At 39.4% G+C, this 21,086-nt stretch overlaps 1 protein-coding gene across 1 annotated transcript in view; it reads left to right on the top strand.

Moving 5' to 3' along the window:
- The window catches only part of LOC124078962 (deleted in malignant brain tumors 1 protein-like), a 198,164-nt gene that overhangs the window by 150,049 nt on the left and 27,029 nt on the right, over nucleotides 1-21,086 (top strand). Inside the window, 6 exon segments of the mRNA XM_058572557.1 lie at nucleotides 6,158-6,466; nucleotides 6,556-6,873; nucleotides 10,634-10,726; nucleotides 10,804-11,118; nucleotides 12,462-12,776; nucleotides 17,952-18,266. Coding sequence (XP_058428540.1) covers nucleotides 6,158-6,466; nucleotides 6,556-6,873; nucleotides 10,634-10,726; nucleotides 10,804-11,118; nucleotides 12,462-12,776; nucleotides 17,952-18,266 — 1,665 coding nt within the window.

Below are 21,086 nucleotides of genomic sequence, written 5' to 3'. Positions count from 1 at the left end.
ACTCTTCCAATCTGTCTTGGCAGACGGAAATCAATACTTTGCTGTCTAAGGAGCAGGACACAAGAACAAATATAGAATTTTGTCTTAGAGAACAATGCCAAGCACATTATGATGATACTCGGTACTCAGTAGGAAATAGAGGCCTCAGATGTAGGACAGAACTCATAGAGAGAGCATGTCCTGTGTACTGTGGGACACACTCAAGAAGAGCCTGTGGCTGGTTGCTGGAGTCTTGGGCCATGAGTCCACCTCAACAATAGGCAGCTCATGGCATTGAGGTCCTTGGTCCCTCCCCAGAGCTGTGTTGCCTTGGCAGGCTCTGGCCTAGTGTGTGACATAGCATTGCAGAACTGTTTGCCACAGGACCACACTCCTCACTCCTTCTCAAAGCCCCAGAGAGCACACTATGGAGAGATTTAAGTCTCTGCTTGGGCTTGAAAGTTTAAATGGGCACCCAAATTGGATCTGGATGCTTGAGCTCTTGTCATTCCATATTATAATACAGCTTTCAAAGATGAAAGATAAAGAGTCTCAAGGAATCAAGAATAAAGACACAAAGAACACATAAGGTGTCCTAATTCATCTGACAGTTAACTTCCCAACAGGAAACATGTAGACCAGAAGTGAGTGCCATAAGATTTTCATAGAACTGAAGGAAAAATCTGCAAATTAAAAATATACAACATTGGGCTGGGGATGTGGCTCAAGTGGTAGCACGCCCGCATGGCATGGACGGGGCACTGGGTTCAATCCTCAGCACCACATAAAAATAAAATAAAGATGTTGTGCCCACCGAAAACTAAAAATAAATATTAAAAAATTCTCTCTCTCTCTCTCTCTCTCTCTCTCTCTCTCTCTCACACACACACACACACACACACACACACAAATGCAACATGGTAAAGGTGTCCTTTACAAACAAAGAAAATACAAAACTATTATCAGACAACCCTCCCCCCAAAAAATCACCATATAATACAGCAATCACTGCTGAGCATATATCCAAAGGAAATGAATTCAGAATGTTGAAGGGACCTCTGTACTCTCATGTTTATGGCAGTTACTGACAGTAGTTGAAAGAGAAATAATCTAAGTGTCCATCAATTTATACCTGAATACAATGAAGTACATTTACATAATGGAATACTCCTTGGCCAAAAAAAAAAAAAAGAATAAAATCCTTTCATTTGCTGCAGCATGCATGGACCTGAAAACCATTAGGTTAAGTGAAATAAGTCAGGCAAAAAGGACAAGAGTCTTATAATCTCATTATATGTGAAACCTGAAAAAGTTGACCTCATAAAAATTTAGTAGTTTAGACTGGAATTGTGATTTCCATAGGCTGGAAAGTATAAGGGTTAGATATGGAAGGCTACAGATTGATCAATCAGTTATAGGTTTTACTTAGGTAGACCAGAAGTTCTTGTGCACTGTTGCACAGTAGAGTGACTATAGATAGCAATAAGAAAACTTTATTTCAATAAGCAAGAAGAGAGCATATTGGAAATATTCACAAAAGAAAATGAAAAGTGTTTGAGGAAACAAAATAACACAGTATATCCATGATCAACAGATCTATTTACTCCATTAATAGGTACACTAATTATATTTTAGGTATTAGTTAAAACAAATTTAAATGAAAAAAGGAGAAAAATGCTATGGGTGACAAGATATGAGGGAAGTTTATATAGTTTATATGTGATGGATTCAGTAATACAAAAGAAGTGCATTGTGAGGTAAATTTGATAAGAATGAGAAAAATGGAACATTTTGAGGAAGATAGAGGAAACTTCCAGGGTCTGGAGGATGGCAACAGAGGATTAACAAAGAGCATATAAGGATTATCTGAGCAGCACTTAAGACCCTCGTGTAGGGTGGTGAATCTATGTACATTTGTGTGAGTTCTGGACACCCATGCTGTGTCAAAGAAGAATGATTTGTAAGTGTAACTCAAAGTTGAGGTATTGAGGTCAGAATGGGGGAGCAAAAGGTCCCATGGATGACACTGTATTAAGAAATACTTGAAAGTTGCCCAATGAAGCAATGTATCCTGAAGCAAAGAATCAGACAAGGATAGATCTGACTGCAATCTCTAGTGAGGATGATTCATGTGAATCAATAGACTTCTGCAGATGCCATTTTTTCTCCGCCCCCCCCCAACCAGAACTCTCATAAACTTCAAATGGCTTGAAATTGTTTGTTTTTGTTCTCATTATTTCCTTGAAATATTCATGCCCAATACCTAAAAACATTTCCGGAACATGGTAAATCCTAAAAAGACATTAGTAATTTGGATTAGAAACCATGGAAGTAGATTGTCAATACTCTCTTCAAATACCTCTCTCCTATATCATGTCAAGGTGAAAAGTTTTGATTATGTCTACTTCAAACACCACTCTTCCTCATTTTATCCTTTCCTAATCACACACATTTTTACCCATTTCTGGGTCTCCATTGACCTCTCTCCTTGTCCCCTGCTCTGCCTCTAAGGGAAGGTCATGCTGCCTCCTCTGGCTTTCAGAGTTGACTGGGAAACCCAAGAATACAGGGCAAGTTTGGTCTTCAAGGAAGATACTGGGATCTATGTGCACCTCTGCCTGGCCTAGTACCACATCTGATGGAGACATTCCCATCTAAACAGGTGACACAGTTCTGTGTCATAAAGAGTATAATTAGATTTTGGAGTGATGGAAAAGGAGACAGGTGGATTCAGAAACAAAGCTTGTGATCAAAGCCCTGGAGACTTGGTTAGATGCAGATGAGTCCCAGGTACAGGAAAGGTGGAGCAGGAAATCTTGGCCTTAGTGGAAATAAAAAAAGTGTGATCTTAATGAAAGATGTTGGAAATCAACCTGGCAAACTGCCTCTTTTGTTTACCTGGATAAATTTGAGCCCAAAAGTTCTAATAGCAATGTGAAGTGAGAGAGGCCATTTCCACAAGGGGAGAGAGCGCTAGTTTTGTAAAATCTGGGATGTGGAGAATTGAGGATCTCCCAGGATCTGGCACAGATACAGAAAGTGTAGTTTCCTGCAGACCAGGTTTCTATAAGCCCTTCTGGGACTTTACTGAAGTGTTTTTGCAAATAAACCCAGTTGGTAAAGTGGAGGCTACATCTGTGAAATAAGAGTAGAGATGCAGCACCAGAGAAAGGCACAGGGTATATCCTCTATGGAGGGGCTGGTTGAAGCAGTGGGGGGGGGCAGTTAGGAAAGGGGGAGCTTGAAAGCAAGAACAGCTGTCATCACGAGGCATAAATGAGGATATAGTGGACAGGCCTGGATGCCAGCTTATCTCTAACTTCTAAAAGGTCACTTACTCTCCCCAAGTTCTGTCTTCTGTGTCAGGGCATACGGATGTATCATATGAGCATCTTCAATAGTATATAATTTTTAGTAACTTTTAACACATTTAACGCTGTCAATAGCATTTATCTCTGTGGAGCTTTAAACTTAGCCATGAAAAAAGCCTAAACATAAGATTTTGGAGTGATGGATGAGGAAACATCACAAATCAGAAATTCTTCTGATTTTTAATAGGGAAATTATATAAAAGTTTATTGCAGAGGTTTCATATTCCAATAGAATTCAGTGCCTAAGACAAAGATACCCTCAACAAAAAGTTGGGGTATTTAGGGTACTAGAAAATTCAGATAGAGAGGTTTAGGAAGGGAAAATGAGACTGAGAATGGATTTAGGATAAATATCATAACACCTCATTTATTTATTCAGGAAGCACCTACACCCAGACCTTGCCTGGGAGCTTCCCATCTGTCTGTCCCTACAAGAGAAGCCACTAAAAGACTCTATTTGCTGCCATAAACACATACTAAACACATACTCTGCACCCTCAGGTCTTTTTGGTGCCAATTCTCCAGGTTTCTTAGGCCACAGAGTAGGACCATTTTCCTTGATTGGTTGTTGTGGGATTTGATGTTTTCCTCTTTTGGACTGAAGTGCAAATGTGTCTCTGACTCTTCTGATTTGACATAAAAAGCAAAATTTGTTCTCTAGTGTTCAAGATGTAGATGTCAAACCTTAAGTTTTCAAAGTTACTTTATTCTTTGCTGTGTTTGTCCTTTGGAGTTTTCATGGAATTTGGTTAATTGTATTGGTTCTACATTCAGTAGTTCTTATTAAAATAGCTCTTTTTTAAAAGACAAATAAATGTATTGCTGAGTTTGCAACAATACTGCCCTCTGAACACCTCAGGATTTCTGTTCAGCACAATTATAGAGGCTCAGTTATGGTCTGAGTACATGTACTGTATGAATTTTACTCTTTCCTCTCTCAGGCTGTACAGCTGGATCAGTTTTCTCTGATCTATGAAGAGTAGAAGAGTAAAGGTGAAACCACATTGGGTGATCTATTTCTTTATCTAAAATTCTGCTGATTTTTAATAATGGAAATTATATAAAAGTTTATTGCAAAGGTTTGATATTCCATTAGAATTCAGTGCCTAAGACAAACATACCCTCATAACATTTCAACCAGAGAACACTACACTCATATATACCAGTGGATTATCTCAGATAAAACTTGCATGTAATGTTATTTTATCTCCACTGAGACATTCTAACTCTTGGAAGCTAGCAGTGGGTCAAATATTATTTTTAAAAAAGGAGGTAGTGTCACTTTAGGCAAATTTGTGTTTCTATCTGAGCCTAAACTACAATCAGTCATGCAAACCTGGTGGCCCTCTGGTGGTACTGATGTTGACCTTTAATGTGAATGTGGAACTGAGTGGAAACCAGAGTTCACAGAGAAGGAGACCTGGTGCATCCACAGGCAGAGCCTTCATTCAGCCAGGTTTCTGTTCTGGAGGCTGGTCTTTGTTGTTCCTGTCACTGGACAACCGTAGTGATGGCTGATTTTATGATGCTCCTGTAGGTGTCATATTCTTTTAAACATAACCTCCTAAGGATTAGTGATTTCAGTTTGGAATTTGTATATCTGCATTTTGACTCTATAAGTAAGGTATACTATATCACTCCTCTATAATGATAGAAATTAAAATTATCAATGTAGTTACACTTTACTCATTCACACTTCATTTTTAATACATCAGCTTCAGAGAGAAAAGGGAGTATTTTAAGAAAGAATTTTAATAATTAGATCAATGCTTTTGATCTTCATTCCACTTTGATGGTTTACTTGGGGACAAATATAAGGAACATGCTATTTTTTTGAGAAAGAATTCCTTGTTGAACTTCATTACTACATAAAATTACTATTACATTACAGTTTCATATCTATAACCAAATACCTCTCCAAATTATGTGGACCCATACTTGAAATCACTTCCTGACCAGCTTCAGTAGATGTGTAATGGAGTCTTAGAACTCTGTTTATTATAAACAAAATAAACCCTTAAAAACACAAAATAAAAGAAAAAATAACAATGCTTAAGCTCAAATCTCTCATAACTTCTGTTCCTACTTATAAATGGCCTTTCTTTCTTCTATAATGTGAAGATTGATTTAAAGAACCTTGATTATTTTACTCACAATAACCTGTTTTCTATCTCAGCCTCACACTATTTAGTGGGCTCTTTTCTTATGCCTAAATGAGAAATAAGTATAAATTGTCAGTTTCCATACCTATTGATTTTTTCATTCATTAGCGAATGTTATATTAGTTGGAATTATTATCTGTGAATTGATAATTTCAGAGGATAAAATAGTGAAAAATTAATCCTAGTCTTTTTCTCATTGAGTTCACTTTCAGTGGATACATATGGGTCTAATTTTTTTTTTAAAAGGAGATAGACTTCACAGAAAGTCATTAGATTAAAATGATTAAATTAAAATGATTAAAACACACAGATACATTTATAATATAAAGAATAATATATCCATATAAAAGAAAACAGCTTATTACATACTATGTATATTAATTTCTTAGACATATACCCATGTGTGTAGAGCAGTGTGTATATTCATTTCTTGAATCAACAATTTAGAATTGACCTCACAAATTCCTTCTCCAAAATTTGTCTTCACACACTTCCTCCAAGAATTCACATTCAGGCACCATCTGTTGAATCCAAGCCCCACACCACAATCCTGAAAAACAAAAAGATTTCACAGCATTACCTGTGAATTGTAGCTTCCTCCTTCTATTGGCTGGTACATGTTGTTGTTTGTTTTTTCTCCCATAGGATTTGTGCATCTGGTTGGAGGACATGGACCTTGCTCTGGGCGAGTGGAAGTGAATTCTGGAGGAAAGTGGATTCCAGTATCTGATGGGAATTTCACATTATCCACAGCCCAGGTCATCTGTGCAGAGCTGGGGTGTGGCAAGGCTGCATCTGTCCTGGAGAACCTGCCCTTCAGAGAGGACAGTGAACAGATCTGGGCTGAAGAGTTCCAGTGTGAGGGGCAGGAGACTGGCCTCTGGTTCTGTCCCAGAGTGCCCTGCCCTGCAGGGAGCTGCCCCCACAGAGGGGCTGTGCATGTTGTCTGCTCAGGTGAGACTCACAACAGGACTTTAACCTCCCTACACAATCTATGGGGATAAGAAAAATGTGGGATGTTGCTAAACCCTGTCTTCTGCCAGGATATACAGATGTTCGGCTCATGAAAAATGGCAGCTCTGGGTGTGAGGGTCAAGTGGAGATGAAGACCTCTGGAGGCTGGAGAACACTCTGTGCCTCCCACTGGAATATGGCCAATGCCAATGTTGTTTGCCGTCAATTGGGCTGTGGGATTGCCATCTCCACCCCAAAGGGAGCATACTTTGTGGAAAGAGGAGATGAGATCTGGAGAGACCGATTCCACTGCTCAGGGTTTGAGTCCTTCTTGTGGAATTGCCCTGTGACTGCCCTGGGCGTTCCTGCCTGTGCCCATGGAAACACAGCCTCTGTGGTCTGCTCAGGTAAGAGAGGTCAGGGCTGACTGGTACTTGAGTGACATTTCTTTAAGAGCAAACAGCATGGAGAGCTGACTTCAAAAATGAGACATTTTGTGGTGAATTATGATTCTTAATTATCACTCATCTTTCAGCCCTGTCAAAAATATTAAGAAGATTGGTTTTAAGTAAGAATTATAATTTATTGAAATTCATACATAACACTATATAACAATGAATGACAGCTTTGTCACATTCCTCACCCTGGACTATCAGAGAGCAGCAGCAGCTCCCAGAAGTCACTCTCACATTCCTCCAGTCACTGTGCCTTCCTCCCCTCCAAAAAAGCACACTCTATCTAACTTTTGTTGCCAAAGAATATTTTCTTCAGATTTTGAGCTTCATGTAAAATCATGCACCATGTTCTCTTTTTGTGTCTTCTTTGACTCAACATAATGTTTACAATTTACCCATGTTTTTATTTTTAGCTGAGTCCTATTTTTATTTTTGTAGAGTTTTCTGCAAATAACTACAGGATCATAAATTGATAATTCAAATGATGTGGAGATTTGAGTTGTTTGCACTTTTTGAGTACCCAAATAATTATCCTACAAGTCACCATTGTCAATATTGTTTGATGCAAATATGGATATATTTGTTTATCTTTATTAACCCTTGTCCTTTCATATGCCCCCTCTTTATATGGTCTTCTTTCTGGAGTCAAATTCTTGTTCTTTATGAAGCACAGCATATCAACATTTGCTGCACTTATAGTGTTCTAGTGTCCTTTTAAAAAGAACTTAATTATCATAAGATTATAAAAAATATTCTTCAAGAGTACCTTGTACATATTTAGTTACATTTCTTTTACATATAGTTAAACAATCTTTCTGGAATTGGTATTTTATATAGTGTGTGTTGTGAAAAAACTTTCACATCATTGTTTGGATATCCAATTGACTCAGAATCATTACTGAAAAGCCTTTTCCACACTGCTGCGTCACCGTTGAAATACACAGGGTGCAGATATTACTGACTCTTGCTCTATGCTCTGTTCCATTCCATTCTATCATTTTCTAGGCTTGTAGCTATGCACACCTCCTTAACTATAACTTTATAGCATGTCTGATTAACTTTTGTAAAGATTTCTTTAAAGTAACTGCACTAATTGTGTTGTTTTTCCAGGCCAGTGCATTGGTCATGCTTGATCTTCTGCATTTCAAACACATTTTACAAACAACATGATATATTTAATTCAATAATAGAATGATGCTCTTTAGATTAAGTTTGGATTTGACCTAAACATCAATATGGAGCTAATTAATGTACATGGTATATCTCTAATTTCCCTCAGAAATTAAACGTAACTTTCACTAGGTATACTATTGGTGTTTTATGTTTTTGATGTTATTTTATGAGTTTCTTTTAGTAAAATGTCCTAGGACATTTAATGTTTTAGTCTTCTTTTTTGTACTGTGACAGAAAGGCCTGACAAGAACAATTTTAGGAGAAAAAAATTATTTTGAAGTCGAAGGTTTCAGAGGTCTCAGTCCATAGATATCCTACTCCATTCCTTGTGGTTGGAGGTAAGGTAGAATATCATGGAGGAAAAGTGAAGCAGGGTAAAGGAGGTCAGCAGATGGCCACCAAGAAGCAGAAATGGGGAAAACTCTGCTCAACAAAGACAACATATAAATCCCAAAATCATGGCAACAGGGACCCATCTTATCCAGCCACAACATATATGACTATTATCACCACCTAGTTAATACTAACAAGGATTAACGTGCTGATTAAGTTAAGATGTTCCTAACCCAATCATTTCACTTGTAAACTTTTCATTGACTCACACATAGGCTTTTCTGGGATACCCAGTATCTAAACATCACAACTAGTTTTCACATTCACTTTTTTGGTGGCTTTGTTTTCCTCTTCCTCTTTCACTTATTTCATTATTTTTCTTGATGATTTGAGAATTCTGAATAATCTTCAAAGATAGCACAAAATTCCCAGATGACCCTGACCCTGATTCCCCAATGCTATTACTTTTTCTACATTATCCCCTCTCCCTGCCACATTTTTCCTTGAATGTGTAAAATATTTCTGACTGACTAGTTAAGAGTAGGTGAATAAGATATTTCATTATTCTTGAAATATTATCAAGACTATTTATATAACCACAGTGTCATTGCCAATTTCCATAAAATAACCTGTTGGCTTCCACATATGATGGAGAATGTGTGGTACTTGTCTCTCTGTGTCTTGGTTGTTGAACTTAATGTCCTATGATTCCATCTATTTTGATGCAAAAGACAAGACACCATTCCTTTTATGGTCATATTTATACCACATTCTCTTTATGAATTTCTCTTGCAATGGACATGTGATTCCATACTATAGCTATTGTGAATAATGCCCCACAAAATATGGAAATGTATGATTGCTGTTTCACAGTAAATATCATTGTCCTAGTTGCTATAGTTTTTTAATGCATCACTGCCCCCCCCCAAAAAATAGCAACACAAGTAAAAATATATTTCATTTTGCCCATAATTTCCAGATTCATAAATTTGGCAAGGACTCTTGGCAGTTGTCTCTTGTGGTCTCATTAGGTTACACTTGATCTCATCTGCAGCTGAGGTCATTGAAGACTTGGCCAAGCTGGGAATCTAGGACAGTTTATTTACATGGCTGGTAGCTTAAAGTTCACTGGGGTTACTGACAGAACCACCTCAAATGTTCTCTCCTACATGATAGTCTCTACAGAGTAGATTTCCCATTAAGCAAACATCCTACCAAGTCACAGGAGGAGGCCTGACTTTCTTATCTAGGTTCCTAAGTCAAGCTGTGCTGGCTTCACTACATTCTGTTGCTTGTAGACATTATAGACAACTCACCACTGTCAGCCCAGATGGGAGGGCAGGAGGAATGGATAGCACAGGTCAATAGAATGTCACAGATTTTGTGGGTATTTTCAAAACTACAAGTGTGTTAAATATCTCACTTTGTGTATTATCTAATTTTATTTTTTGTGCAATCAATTATGGTCTTAATATCTAAAACTTGTAGAGTATATAGGAATGTTAAGTTCTCTCACAATCTCTCTTAGTATCCTATTATATTTCTTATGGTTTTGCCTTTCTGTTTTTCACTCTGTGTTTTCCTATGTTAATGCACTTAATTTTTCTATTTCATGTTAACCTACAGTATTGTTAGACTCATCCTCTGGTTTCTTATTTTTAGCTACTGACTATATAGGTTCATTTTACTTGGTGCTTTTTAGTTATACATCACTCACAAATATTTATTGGATTTTTGTTATTTTCTACCAAGATGCACCATCTTTATGACAAATATTCTTTTATAAAATATTATACAAGTTTCCTGGTTGTTTAAATATGATTCCTCCTCTTTGTTTAAATGTAAATTTTACTTGTGTACTCCCAGGAAAAAATGGCAAACATGCTGAGATTTTCAGAGTGTCACCTACTACCTTTGAATGCCCAAATGCTTCCATGGAAAAATAGCTAAATATAGTTTTATTTTTCTCTGAACTTGACTCCTAAGTCTTGCTTCCCTGGGAGCTTTATTCACACTTTCCTAAAGTCATTCCTGGGACTTTATTAGATTTACACTTCATTGAAGAGAGAAGTGTGTCTCAGAAGCAGAAGCAGAATCCTTGAATAGGAGATAGGAAGTTACTGATCATGGGCTACAGCTTTCAGATGCCATCACTGGATTATTGTCAAGTTTAATTCAGTTTTCTGCTCTCTACTCCCATCTGTAGGAAACCAGATCCAGCTGCTGTCCCAGTGCAATGACTCCTGTTCTGACCCAGAAAGCTCTGCAGCCTCAGAGGGCCACTCTGACAACTGCTCAGGTGAGCAAGGATCCCAGCACCAGAGGCTTCCCATTCCCTGTGCAAATGCCCACTGACATGACCTTGTCTCTCCTCAGACAGCAGACAGCTCCGCCTGGTGGATGGGGGAAGTCACTGTGCAGGGAGAGTGGAGATCCTGCAGCAGGGCTCTTGGGGCTCCATCTGTGATGACAGCTGGGACCTGAGTGATGCCCACGTGGTGTGCAGACAGCTGGGCTGTGGAGTGGCCCTGGAGGCCACCATCTCTGCTCACTTTGGAGAGGGATCAGGGCCTATCTGGCTGGATGAGCTGAACTGCACAGGAGAGGAGGCCCATGTGTGGCAGTGCCCTTCCCAGGGCTGGGGACAGCACAACTGTAGTCACAAGAAAGATGCTGGAGTCATCTGCTCAGGTCTGTGATACATTTTGTGCATAGGCTGGAAGGGTCTGCAGGATGGTGTCTGAGCCCTAGGGCTGGTATTGGGTAGTTGCTGACAGGGCAAAGGTGAGGTGGTGCCTCTCACAATTCCTGTCCCTGCAGCAGAGGAGAAGATGAGGTGCTTCCATTTCCTGCTGTAGCAGCTGAACTTCTGCTCCTTCCATCTCAGCACTGTCCCCTGACACAGTCTTTCTCTACAGTGTCCATTTAAAGCAGTCATCACTCTTCTGTTACCTGCCAGTGCAACATCCTGACCCACTGAATTAGTCTTCTATTTCTTCTGTAACAAGTTACCATAGACTGAGGGTCTTAAAACAATACAAATTTATCACCTTACAGTGTGTAGGTTAGAAGACTGATCTGGGTCTGTGTGGGCTATCAACAGGTGACAGCAGGCTGCAACAGCTGGAGCTCTGGGAATACTCTTTTTCTTACCTTTTTCCACTTCTATAAATTACCTGACTTCCTTGTATGACCCCTTCCTTCTTCAACTCAAATTGTTTCAACCGTCTCACCATTCCATATTCACATCACACTCTAGTGAGGGCCAGAATGGCTTATCTGTTTGTGAGGATACAGGTATAAGTATATCATTACATTGGGGAAATTCTATCCAGGATGATCCAGGATAATTTCACAATGAAAGCATACTTTTGTTAATTTTTTTTTGTTTTTGTTTTTGTTTGTTATTTTGGTGCTGGGCTTGAATCAAGGGACTCAACCACTGGAGCAGAACCATGGCACTTTTGTTTATTTTTTATTTTGAGACAGAGTCATATTAAATTGCTTAGAGCCTCACTAAGTTGCTGAGGCTGGCTTTGAACATGGGATGTTCCTGCTTTAGCCTTCCAATCAACTTGGAATACAAGCATGTCCCATCTTGCCTAGAGAGAAAGGATTCTTTTCTTAATCTTGTTTGAAAAGCCCTTTTGCAATGTGAGCTCAAATATTCACAAGCCCTCAGGATCAAGAAGTAGTCATATTTGGAGCTCCACTCTTCTACCACCCCTCTGTTTATACTCATTTTTTAGGATCTGTCAGATGGTTAGTCAGATAGCAGATAAAGAATTCACTTCCTGCAGAGTCCCCAGATCATTGTTCCTGCCTATGCATTTGGTAATATTACATTGTTGTAGAAACAGAAAGAGAGGTACAAGTAGGCAAAACACGTTAAAGGGACAAAAATTCCAGTCTTCCACCTAGTGGGCATTTACTCAGCAGAGTCAGCAATGAACATTCACTAATTAGGAATAAAGAAGAAATAGCAGTAAGAGTTGAATGCTCACTGAGCCCTGTTTTCCTCCTTTCCATTTCAGAGTTCCTGGCCCTCAGGCTGGTGAGCGAGGACCAGAAGTGTGCTGGGTGGCTGGAGATTTTCTATAATAAAACCTGGGGCAGTGTCTGCCACAGCCATATGGAACCCATGACCTTATCCATGATCTGCAGACAACTTGGCTGTGGAGACACTGGGACTCTGGATTTCTTGGTTCCTCCCAGAGAACGTTCTAGACCCCACTGGGTAGATGGAATCCACTGTCGGGAAACTGATACCTCTCTCTGGCAGTGTCCTTCTGACCCCTGGAAACACCAATCTTGCTCTGCAAAGGAGGAAGCTCATATCACATGTACAGGTGACCTACTGTCTATTTTTATGTGTTTGTCCTATGCCTGCAGGTTGTTGTCAGGAAAATTTTATATATTCAAATACAATGGATGAGTTGAAATAAATCTACAGAATGAATACTGGATAGAGCTTACTTTATCCAACTCTTGAAATCCTGTTTCAAAGGCAGATATAAGAAAATCTGCAGGCTGGGGATGTGGCTCAAGTGGTAACATGCTCCCCTGGCATGCGTGGGGAGCTGGGTTCGATCCTTAGCACCACATAAAAATAAAATAAAGATGTTGTGTCCACCGAAAACTGAAAAATAAATATTAAAAAATTCTCTCTCTCTCTCTCTCTCTCTCTCTCTCTCTCTCTGTCTCTCTCTCATCTTAAAAAAAAAGAAAATCTGCAATGATAGAAATTTATATGAAAAGTACCGGAGACTGAACTGAGCATATGGGAGCATCAAGTTAGGCTCTGATAAACATTCTTGGCAATTAGCTAATGCAGTCTCAGATTATATTAATTAATCTGTATTTCCTTAGTGAGAGAGTGAATGATTAGACCTCAATAATACACATTGCTTACTGTGTGCTATCACTTTTTCCCCACCCCACCATACCACAAATAATGTGGCTTAATCGTCACAATCAACTGATGATAGGTATCGTGGTGATCATTTATTTCAGAGGAGGAAACTGAGGTTAGGAGTAAACACTTCATCTCCCTCCAACTTTCAAACCAGTGGGGAACAATTTGGGGAATCAAGTATATTGGACTCTTTACTCTGAAATCCATCTACACCAGACAGAATACCTGTCAGTTTATTTTGTTGATGGAAAGTAATCAAGTGACATGTAAGTAGAAAAGTAATTCCAGGCAGGAAGACAGACACAAGAAGAAAATACTGCCCCTGTCCTCATGGAGTTTGCACTCCAGCCCAACTACACAACTATGTATAAGGTGCTATGGAAATGTGTGATTTTGGAAAAAAGAGAAAAAAATTTTTTGAGAACTTAAGGAGCACTAGAGGTTCAATGAGAGAAGAAAATAGAGGATTTATCAGTGTAAGTACTGACTTGGGAGGAGCATAGTGACCTTGAGATACCATGAGCAGAGGAGGAAGAGGGTGAGAAGAGTGATACATGATTACCTGGATGGGTAGGAAGAGCTCAAGGCCTCTTCAAAGCATGTCCCAAATAATAATCCTGTTGAAAAGATGTTTGTTAATCTTCCCCTCTGCCACATCATGGGGAACTGCTGTGAGATGAGGGGCCTGGTCTCCCCTTATTTTCTTCTTTGAAGTCACCTCCTCACAGTCCCAGTGATCTTGGTTGATATTACCTCCTCTGAGCCTTTATCCATATGCTACTGCAAACTAATGCCCACTTCATCCCTCTCCCAGAAAATGTTCCATGGGACCTATTGGAAATTGAAGCCTATCATCTTCTAATGTTTTTAAGACCTGTAATGTCCCCTTAATTTTCTTGTTCTGATAAAAACCTGGCTGTCCTCTGAGAACAATGAAGTTCCTGTCATTTGGAGGCTCTGTGCTTCCTTTTCAACATGCTTTTTATTTCTATGTCAAATCTTAGAATTAAGTTTGTAATTATCCACGCTATTCTTAGAATATTTCTGCTGTGCCCTGTAATTTTTAATGAATTCTTTTCTTTTTCTCCATGTCCAACAGTTTGAGTTTGCCCATGAGGTGGTACCTGCCAGCACTTTTGGTGTCACTCTCCAGCTTGGTCATTCCCCTCATCCAGGAAGTCTGAAGTACTAGGCTCCTCAGGCTCCTCTGTCTCCTGTTCCCGGTGCTTCCAGGAACCTTGAACACAACTGAGATAACATCCTGGCCTCTCAATTATTGGCTTTCTCCCTTTGAAGCACTCCACTTACATTGCATCTCCCTGTATGGCCACACTATTGACCATCACTAACTGTCCAGGTTGAGATCTTGATTGCATTGTTCCCTCTCTGACTATTGCTTCTTTTCCTTATGGCACATATTCTTGATGCTCCTTTTCCAGATATTTCATCCTCATGCATATTACAAACATTTTCCTTTATCAGTTTCCCAGGTTTCCACTCTCCTCATGATTGCACATGTTCTTCTTACCCTGATTAGACAACATGATGCTCCATTATAATCCTTCCCCTTCAAGTACTCTCAATTCCCTAGTCTCTTCTTTATCTGTCAATGACAAGAATGGTTGTTTTAACTACCTAACTCATGTTTTAACTACATCACTCCATGCCCTCCTTGCCTGCCTGTACTGGACTAGGCAAGGACTGCTGAATCATGGACAAGTACTGTATCTTGTTATAATATGAAATTATCCTGCTATTCTCTTTGAATTTGAATCCAACCTCTGATGGACCATCCACACTGGCCCATATTCCAGTTTGCTTCTCTCACATGTGCTTTTGCCCTTTCTATAACATGTTATTTTACAAATTCTCAGATCTCCTGCATGCTGATATTTTAACTCCACCATATACTTAAATGATGATCTTGCCTCAAACATCCCTGGAAAATAGAAGCCTTCAGCTGCCTACTTTGTTTTCTCCTCATATAGTCACTTTACCCTATTGGTCTTATTTTGTCTTACAGATTTTCAATTTCTCTTTGCCTATCATTTTTTTTTCTGGACAGCTTGAATAATCTATAGTCACATCTTTCTCCCTTATTCATCTTGGAGTTTTGTCAATTTACTGAATTGATAATGTTTGATTCTTTCCTCCTTCTCACTTGTTTATCTGCTCTTCTAGTGAGATTTGTTCTTTTCTATGCTCTCAAGGCTAGATTGTCTTGCTTCCTACTCTGTATGTAGGATTGCTCCACTATCTTCTACAGTGTATGTTCAGTGATTCAAATTTCCTTTAACTGATACTTATCTTCAAAAGACTTATTTTTCTTTGATTCTAAAAGATAACTTCGCTGAACATAGTCATGTAGTTCGAAGTTGTTTTCTTTCAAGGTCTTAAGGACATCACTCCACGCCCTCCTGGCCTTTATTGTTTCTGTTTAGAAATCTGTTATGTGAAGATATTCTTAGTAAGCACCTTTCTCTTAATGATATGCCTTGAGGTGTAGGTGTCTTGCAGTGTCGATATTAATTCAAAGTGGACATTGTAGGTTGTTTCTCTGTGGCTTATTTGTCTGGTAATAATGGGTTTTGAAACTCCAGGTATTTTTTTGTGTGTGTCAGAGCACATCTTTCTCTATAGTTCTCATACAAATGAGGCCCTTCTGGTAATTCAGGTGTGTTGTTATGGACAGCACAATGTATAGGGCATTCTTCCTGTGGTATTATTTTTTAGTATTTGGTCTGAGAGGTATGGAAGCAACCTGTACTTAGGTCCTTCAAGGCACTTTTTCCACAACATTTGAATTATTTATTTCTGGAGAAATAATTAATAATTAAGGTGGAGATTGTTCAGGAGCAGGAATTATGCCTATTTGTGGCTGGCTCTTCAAATGTGGATTTGTTTCTTCCCTTTACATTAAGTTGAAATATCCTCTAATACTTCACCAGGACTAGGCCACAGCTTCATTAAGGTGAAATTTCCCTATATTAGCTAGAGTTAGGGGTGTGCCAAGTGTTCTAGCCATGGTGAATCCCTGAAAAGCCTGTGGGAAATAGTGTAATCCCTGGAGAGGTGACATGGGGAAGCTGTGAATTGCCAGATGTTGTCGATTAGCTCTCAGACCAGGTCCCTATGTGCAACCACATGTGCCTGGAATTGTTCTTCTAAATAGAGGGTTGAACCACTTACCAATGAGACCTCCATCCCTCCTCTGTAATTCAATGCTTTCAGCGTGTTTGTGACAGGCACTCTTCCTATTTGAGACTGTAGAACATTAACTTCCACCCAATCACTGTGGCAGGGTGGCCCAGGGGCCTAAAATTGTGATTACCACATATTGTCTAAATCTCAGAGCAGTTAAGTTCCTAACAATGACCACTTCTTAAGATAGCTCCTGGTTATATCACTCTGAGAGCTTGCTGGGCAATGTGGTGAATTTTTTCTCTAAAGCTTGCTTGTTGTACAAGAGTACTCCCTCCCAGAACAATGCCCCAGATTTGATCTAAAGCTTGTAAGAACCATGTGTTTCTCCCACAGGTAAGACACCATCTGGGTTGTCTCCATTCTCCAGCTTACTTCATATTTGCAAGTTGCCTCCCTCACCCAGGCAGCTGGAGATGAAGTTGTAAATTGCTTTGTACGTTCCTTGGCTGCCTTTCTGCTTCTCCTTGTAGTTTAAATGTATCATGACTTCTTTATTAGCTCCTTTCTTTCTCTCCTCAAACCTTTTTCACTCAAAGTCACAGCAAAGGTACCTCTTTTCTGCTACTTACTTCCTTGCCCAAAACTCCTATTTTTGCACAATAACAACTCCTGAAAAGAATTCCAAGCATAGATTTGTTTTGTTTGGGGGGCGGGGGGGAAGTAACTTTCTATGGGTGTTGAGCAATGTCAATATCTGACATCATCTTTTTTGAGAAGTTGCTCAACCTACCTAAAGTAAGTCAAGTTTTGGCATTACATATCCAATCTGAGCTCTGAAGCCTAGAATCATTAGTGCAATATTTGGAGGCAAAAATGGTCCATCCATTTTCCAGTCTTAATGACCATATGGTTATGATTTTTCCTGGATTCATGGCTGTCACCTGAAGTTTCTGATAATCTCATCCCAGTTTCTTACTCTCCCTACTGTGTTCTTATCCTTCCATATATTAGGCCATTAGCACTCAAGTGTGTGCGCTCTATAAGAACCAGATGGTGGCCCCATTGACCTTTAGAAATCATTCAGAAAAAGACTTTTAACTACTCAGGATAGGAAATGTAACATTTCTAGAATTGTGTTACCAGATCCTATGGAGAACTCTGCAAATAATAAGTTTAACTCTGATAGCAGCTACATAATAATTTGTACCTAGACATCTAACTATATTATACTGTGTTTAATCTCTTTTCTTATTTTTTACATAATTGATTCTTCTACTCATTTTGGTAGGAATTGAAACTTAGCTGCTGCCCTGGTGTAAATGACTCCATGTGTTACACAGCAAGCTCTGCAATCTGAAAGTGGATTCCGCCAACTGATTTGTTGAGGGTGGAATAGCATAGGACAAGAAAATCCTCCTCTTTTGCTTTGTAAATACAACCATTGACATAATTGTTTTCTCCTCAGAGACCCCAAAGCTCCGCCTGGTGGACAGTGGCAGTCGCTGTGCAGGCAGAGTGGAGATCCTTCACCAACATTCCTGGGGCACTGTCTGTGATGAGAGATGGGACCTGAGAGATGCCCATGTGGTGTGCAGACAAATTGGCTGTGGAGTTGCCATTGATGCCATGCACCATGCACAATTTGGGGAAGGATCAGGGCCCATCTGGCTGAGCCAGCTGCAGTGCACAGGAGAGGAGGACCAAGTGTGGAAGTGCCCATCTCATGGCTGGGGGCAGCACGACTGTGCACACAGTGAGGATGCAAGTGTCATCTGCTCAGGTAGGGTCTGAACATTCTCCACAGCATAAGAGAATGGAAAGGACCAAAAGTGTTTATCTGATCTTGGGGAAATAAGAGACAGATGAGCCATGGAGGATTAAGAGGTCCCCATGAATGCTGGTTACTCAAAACAGCAGTATATGATGGGCTTTATTTAATTCTTTCTTGTAAATCTCAGGTAGTGTCTTTTCTCTTCTCGGCAGTCATACTTGACAAGATAAGGTTTCTTTATAGAATTATTCCACATAAAATCATCTTCATAATTCTGGTTCTATGATTTACTATTTGTATGGTTACCTATAAATTACCATGCATATAATCTTTTCAAAAGACAGACAAGAATGGGGCTCACTTTTTTTCAGTTGAATTAAGTGTTTATATATGTATAGCCAGAAACAGTTTTGCACTGGGTTAGTAGGTGTATGGGCACAGGGATGGGATTAAACACATCACAGGGGAATTATGGATTACTGCAAACTTGCAATTCTTCTTTCCAGATTTAGACATCAGAATTATCAATTCATTGGTAGGAAGGGCCAGAGAACTATGAAATGTTCTGAGTCACAGATATCCCTTCCATCATCACTACAATAGATTCTTTCTACATTTCTTTTTCAAAGCAATAAACTTATACTTGGGATATGGATTTAACTCTGTGCTGGCAGATTAATGTTAGATGTAATAAAATATTAATGCATATGTATTATAGTAAGATGTTATATAGTTTAGGACTAGAACCGGGATGGTTGTTCAATGATCTCCCACAAATGCACCATATTAATTGTTATTCACACACCAAACTGGCTTCATAAGAGACAATAACCTAGATGAGTGCCTGCTTTTACTACAATAAAAAGAAAAGACACATTGAAGAAGGAAGGAAGATAAGACTTGCCCATTTCCCAACCTCAAGCAGCCCAACATGAAGGGAAATGCATTCTTGGGAAATGGAAAGGGAATTAAACCCAGACCTTACACTTGAAACCCAGGATTAGGCCTGCCATAGTGAAACTTGGTGCCTGACAGAGCCCAACAATACTGTCCCCTTGCCAGTAACCTTACACTGAGACTCTGGAACTGTGTTCAGTTGGGCAGCAAAGAGACTGTCTCCACCACAACTATTCCAACCTCTAGCAGAATCAGAGAAAGCAAGACTCCTTAGAGGACCAGGCAGAGTGTTGGCATAGGAGTTTGTCTTGAAGTTCAGTCCAGGCCCACCATGATCATACCCAGCACCAAGTAAGAATTAGAGGTCTCAAATGTAGAAGGGGAGATAACAAAGCAACCTCTGTGCTGGTGGGACAGAGTCAAGAAGAGCCTGCAGCACCTGTGGCTGGTTGCAAGAATTTGGAGACTTGAGTCCACCTCAGCAGTAGGCAGCTCATAGTATTTAGTTTCTTTGTCCCTCCCAAGTCCTTGGCAGGCTGTGGCTTTAGGATGTGACAACAGACAAATGGACATTTGCAGCATTGGTGGTCACCTACCTCATTCCTCCTCAACCCCCAGCAGCGTAACATGGAGATAGTTGAGTGTTTGCATGACAGTGAAAAATTAGTTGAGCAGTTGTGACTGGGAGCCTCAGATTCTTATCAATATAAATTATAATACAGCTCTCAAAGATGAAAGATAAAGACTCTCAGACATCAAGAGAGAAAAAAAGAAATAACATATATAAGCAGTTCCAATTCACCTGATGGCAGACTTCTCAGCAGTAAACATATAGGTCAGAAGTGAGTGCCATGAGATTTTCATAAATCTGAAGAAAATCCTGCAAATCAAGAATATTGAATCCAGAAATTCTATCCTTCAGAAATAAGGGAGGTACAAAGACATTATCAAACATCCAGTGCCCACAAATTACCATATGATACAGCAATCCCAATGCTCAGCATATGTCCAAAGGAAGTGGGAAATCACCATGTTAAAGAGACATCTGGACTCCCATGTTTCTGGCAGCACTATTCATAGTAGCTAAGAAATGGAAATAATCTAAATGCCCATTAGCTGATAAATGGACAAATAAATGAAATACAATGGGATACTATTTAGCCATAAAAAGTGAATTAAATCTTTTCATTTGACATAACATGCATGGGAATTTTCTGAAGAATACAGAAGAAGCTTACAGGATCTGGGGGATAGCCTTCAAAGATTGACAAAGAGCACATAAGAATTACCTTAGCTATACTTAAGACCCTGGTGTAGGAAGGGCAACCTGTGTACATTGTGTGAATTCAGTACACTCCTCAGTACATTCCTCATTTCAGGAGGAAAATGATTTGCAAGAGTGACTCAAAGCTGAGGTATTGAGAAGATTGGAATAGAGGAAGAAAAGGTCTATTGGATGATACTCTCAGAAGAAACCTGAAAAAGGCTCAGAGGAACAATGTGTCTATGGAGCAAAAGATCAGACAAGGATATAAATGGATGCAATTTTTAATTTACTCAAGTGAGAATGATTCATATAAATCAATAGTTTTCTGCAGATGCAATTTTTATTCCTTTTTCACCCAGTGACTCACAAACATCAAATGGCTTAAAACTGGGTTTCTCCCCACTGGATGTAAAGCTCTACAAAGATGATGACATTATTTTCTTTAAATATACAAACACAGCACCTAGAAACACATCTGGAAAGTGACAAATTCTGAAAACATGCTAGTGTTGTGAATAACAAAACAGGAAAGCAGACTCTTAATATTGTCTTTGTACACCTTTCTCCTATATCAGGCCTAAGAGGAAAGTTCAGATTGTGTCTCCTTTGAAGACCTCTCTGCTGAATTTTTATCCTTTCCCATTGGAGGCATTTTTACCCACACT

The sequence above is a fragment of the Marmota monax genome, unplaced genomic scaffold, assembly GCF_021218885.2.
Source record: "Marmota monax isolate L192 unplaced genomic scaffold, Marmota_monax_Labrador192_F-V1.1 WCK01_AAM20220418_F8-fsc00186, whole genome shotgun sequence".
NCBI lineage: Eukaryota > Metazoa > Chordata > Mammalia > Rodentia > Sciuridae > Marmota > Marmota monax.
Note: the sequence above shows the minus strand (reverse complement) of the source record. Positions and strands in the feature narration are given on the sequence as shown.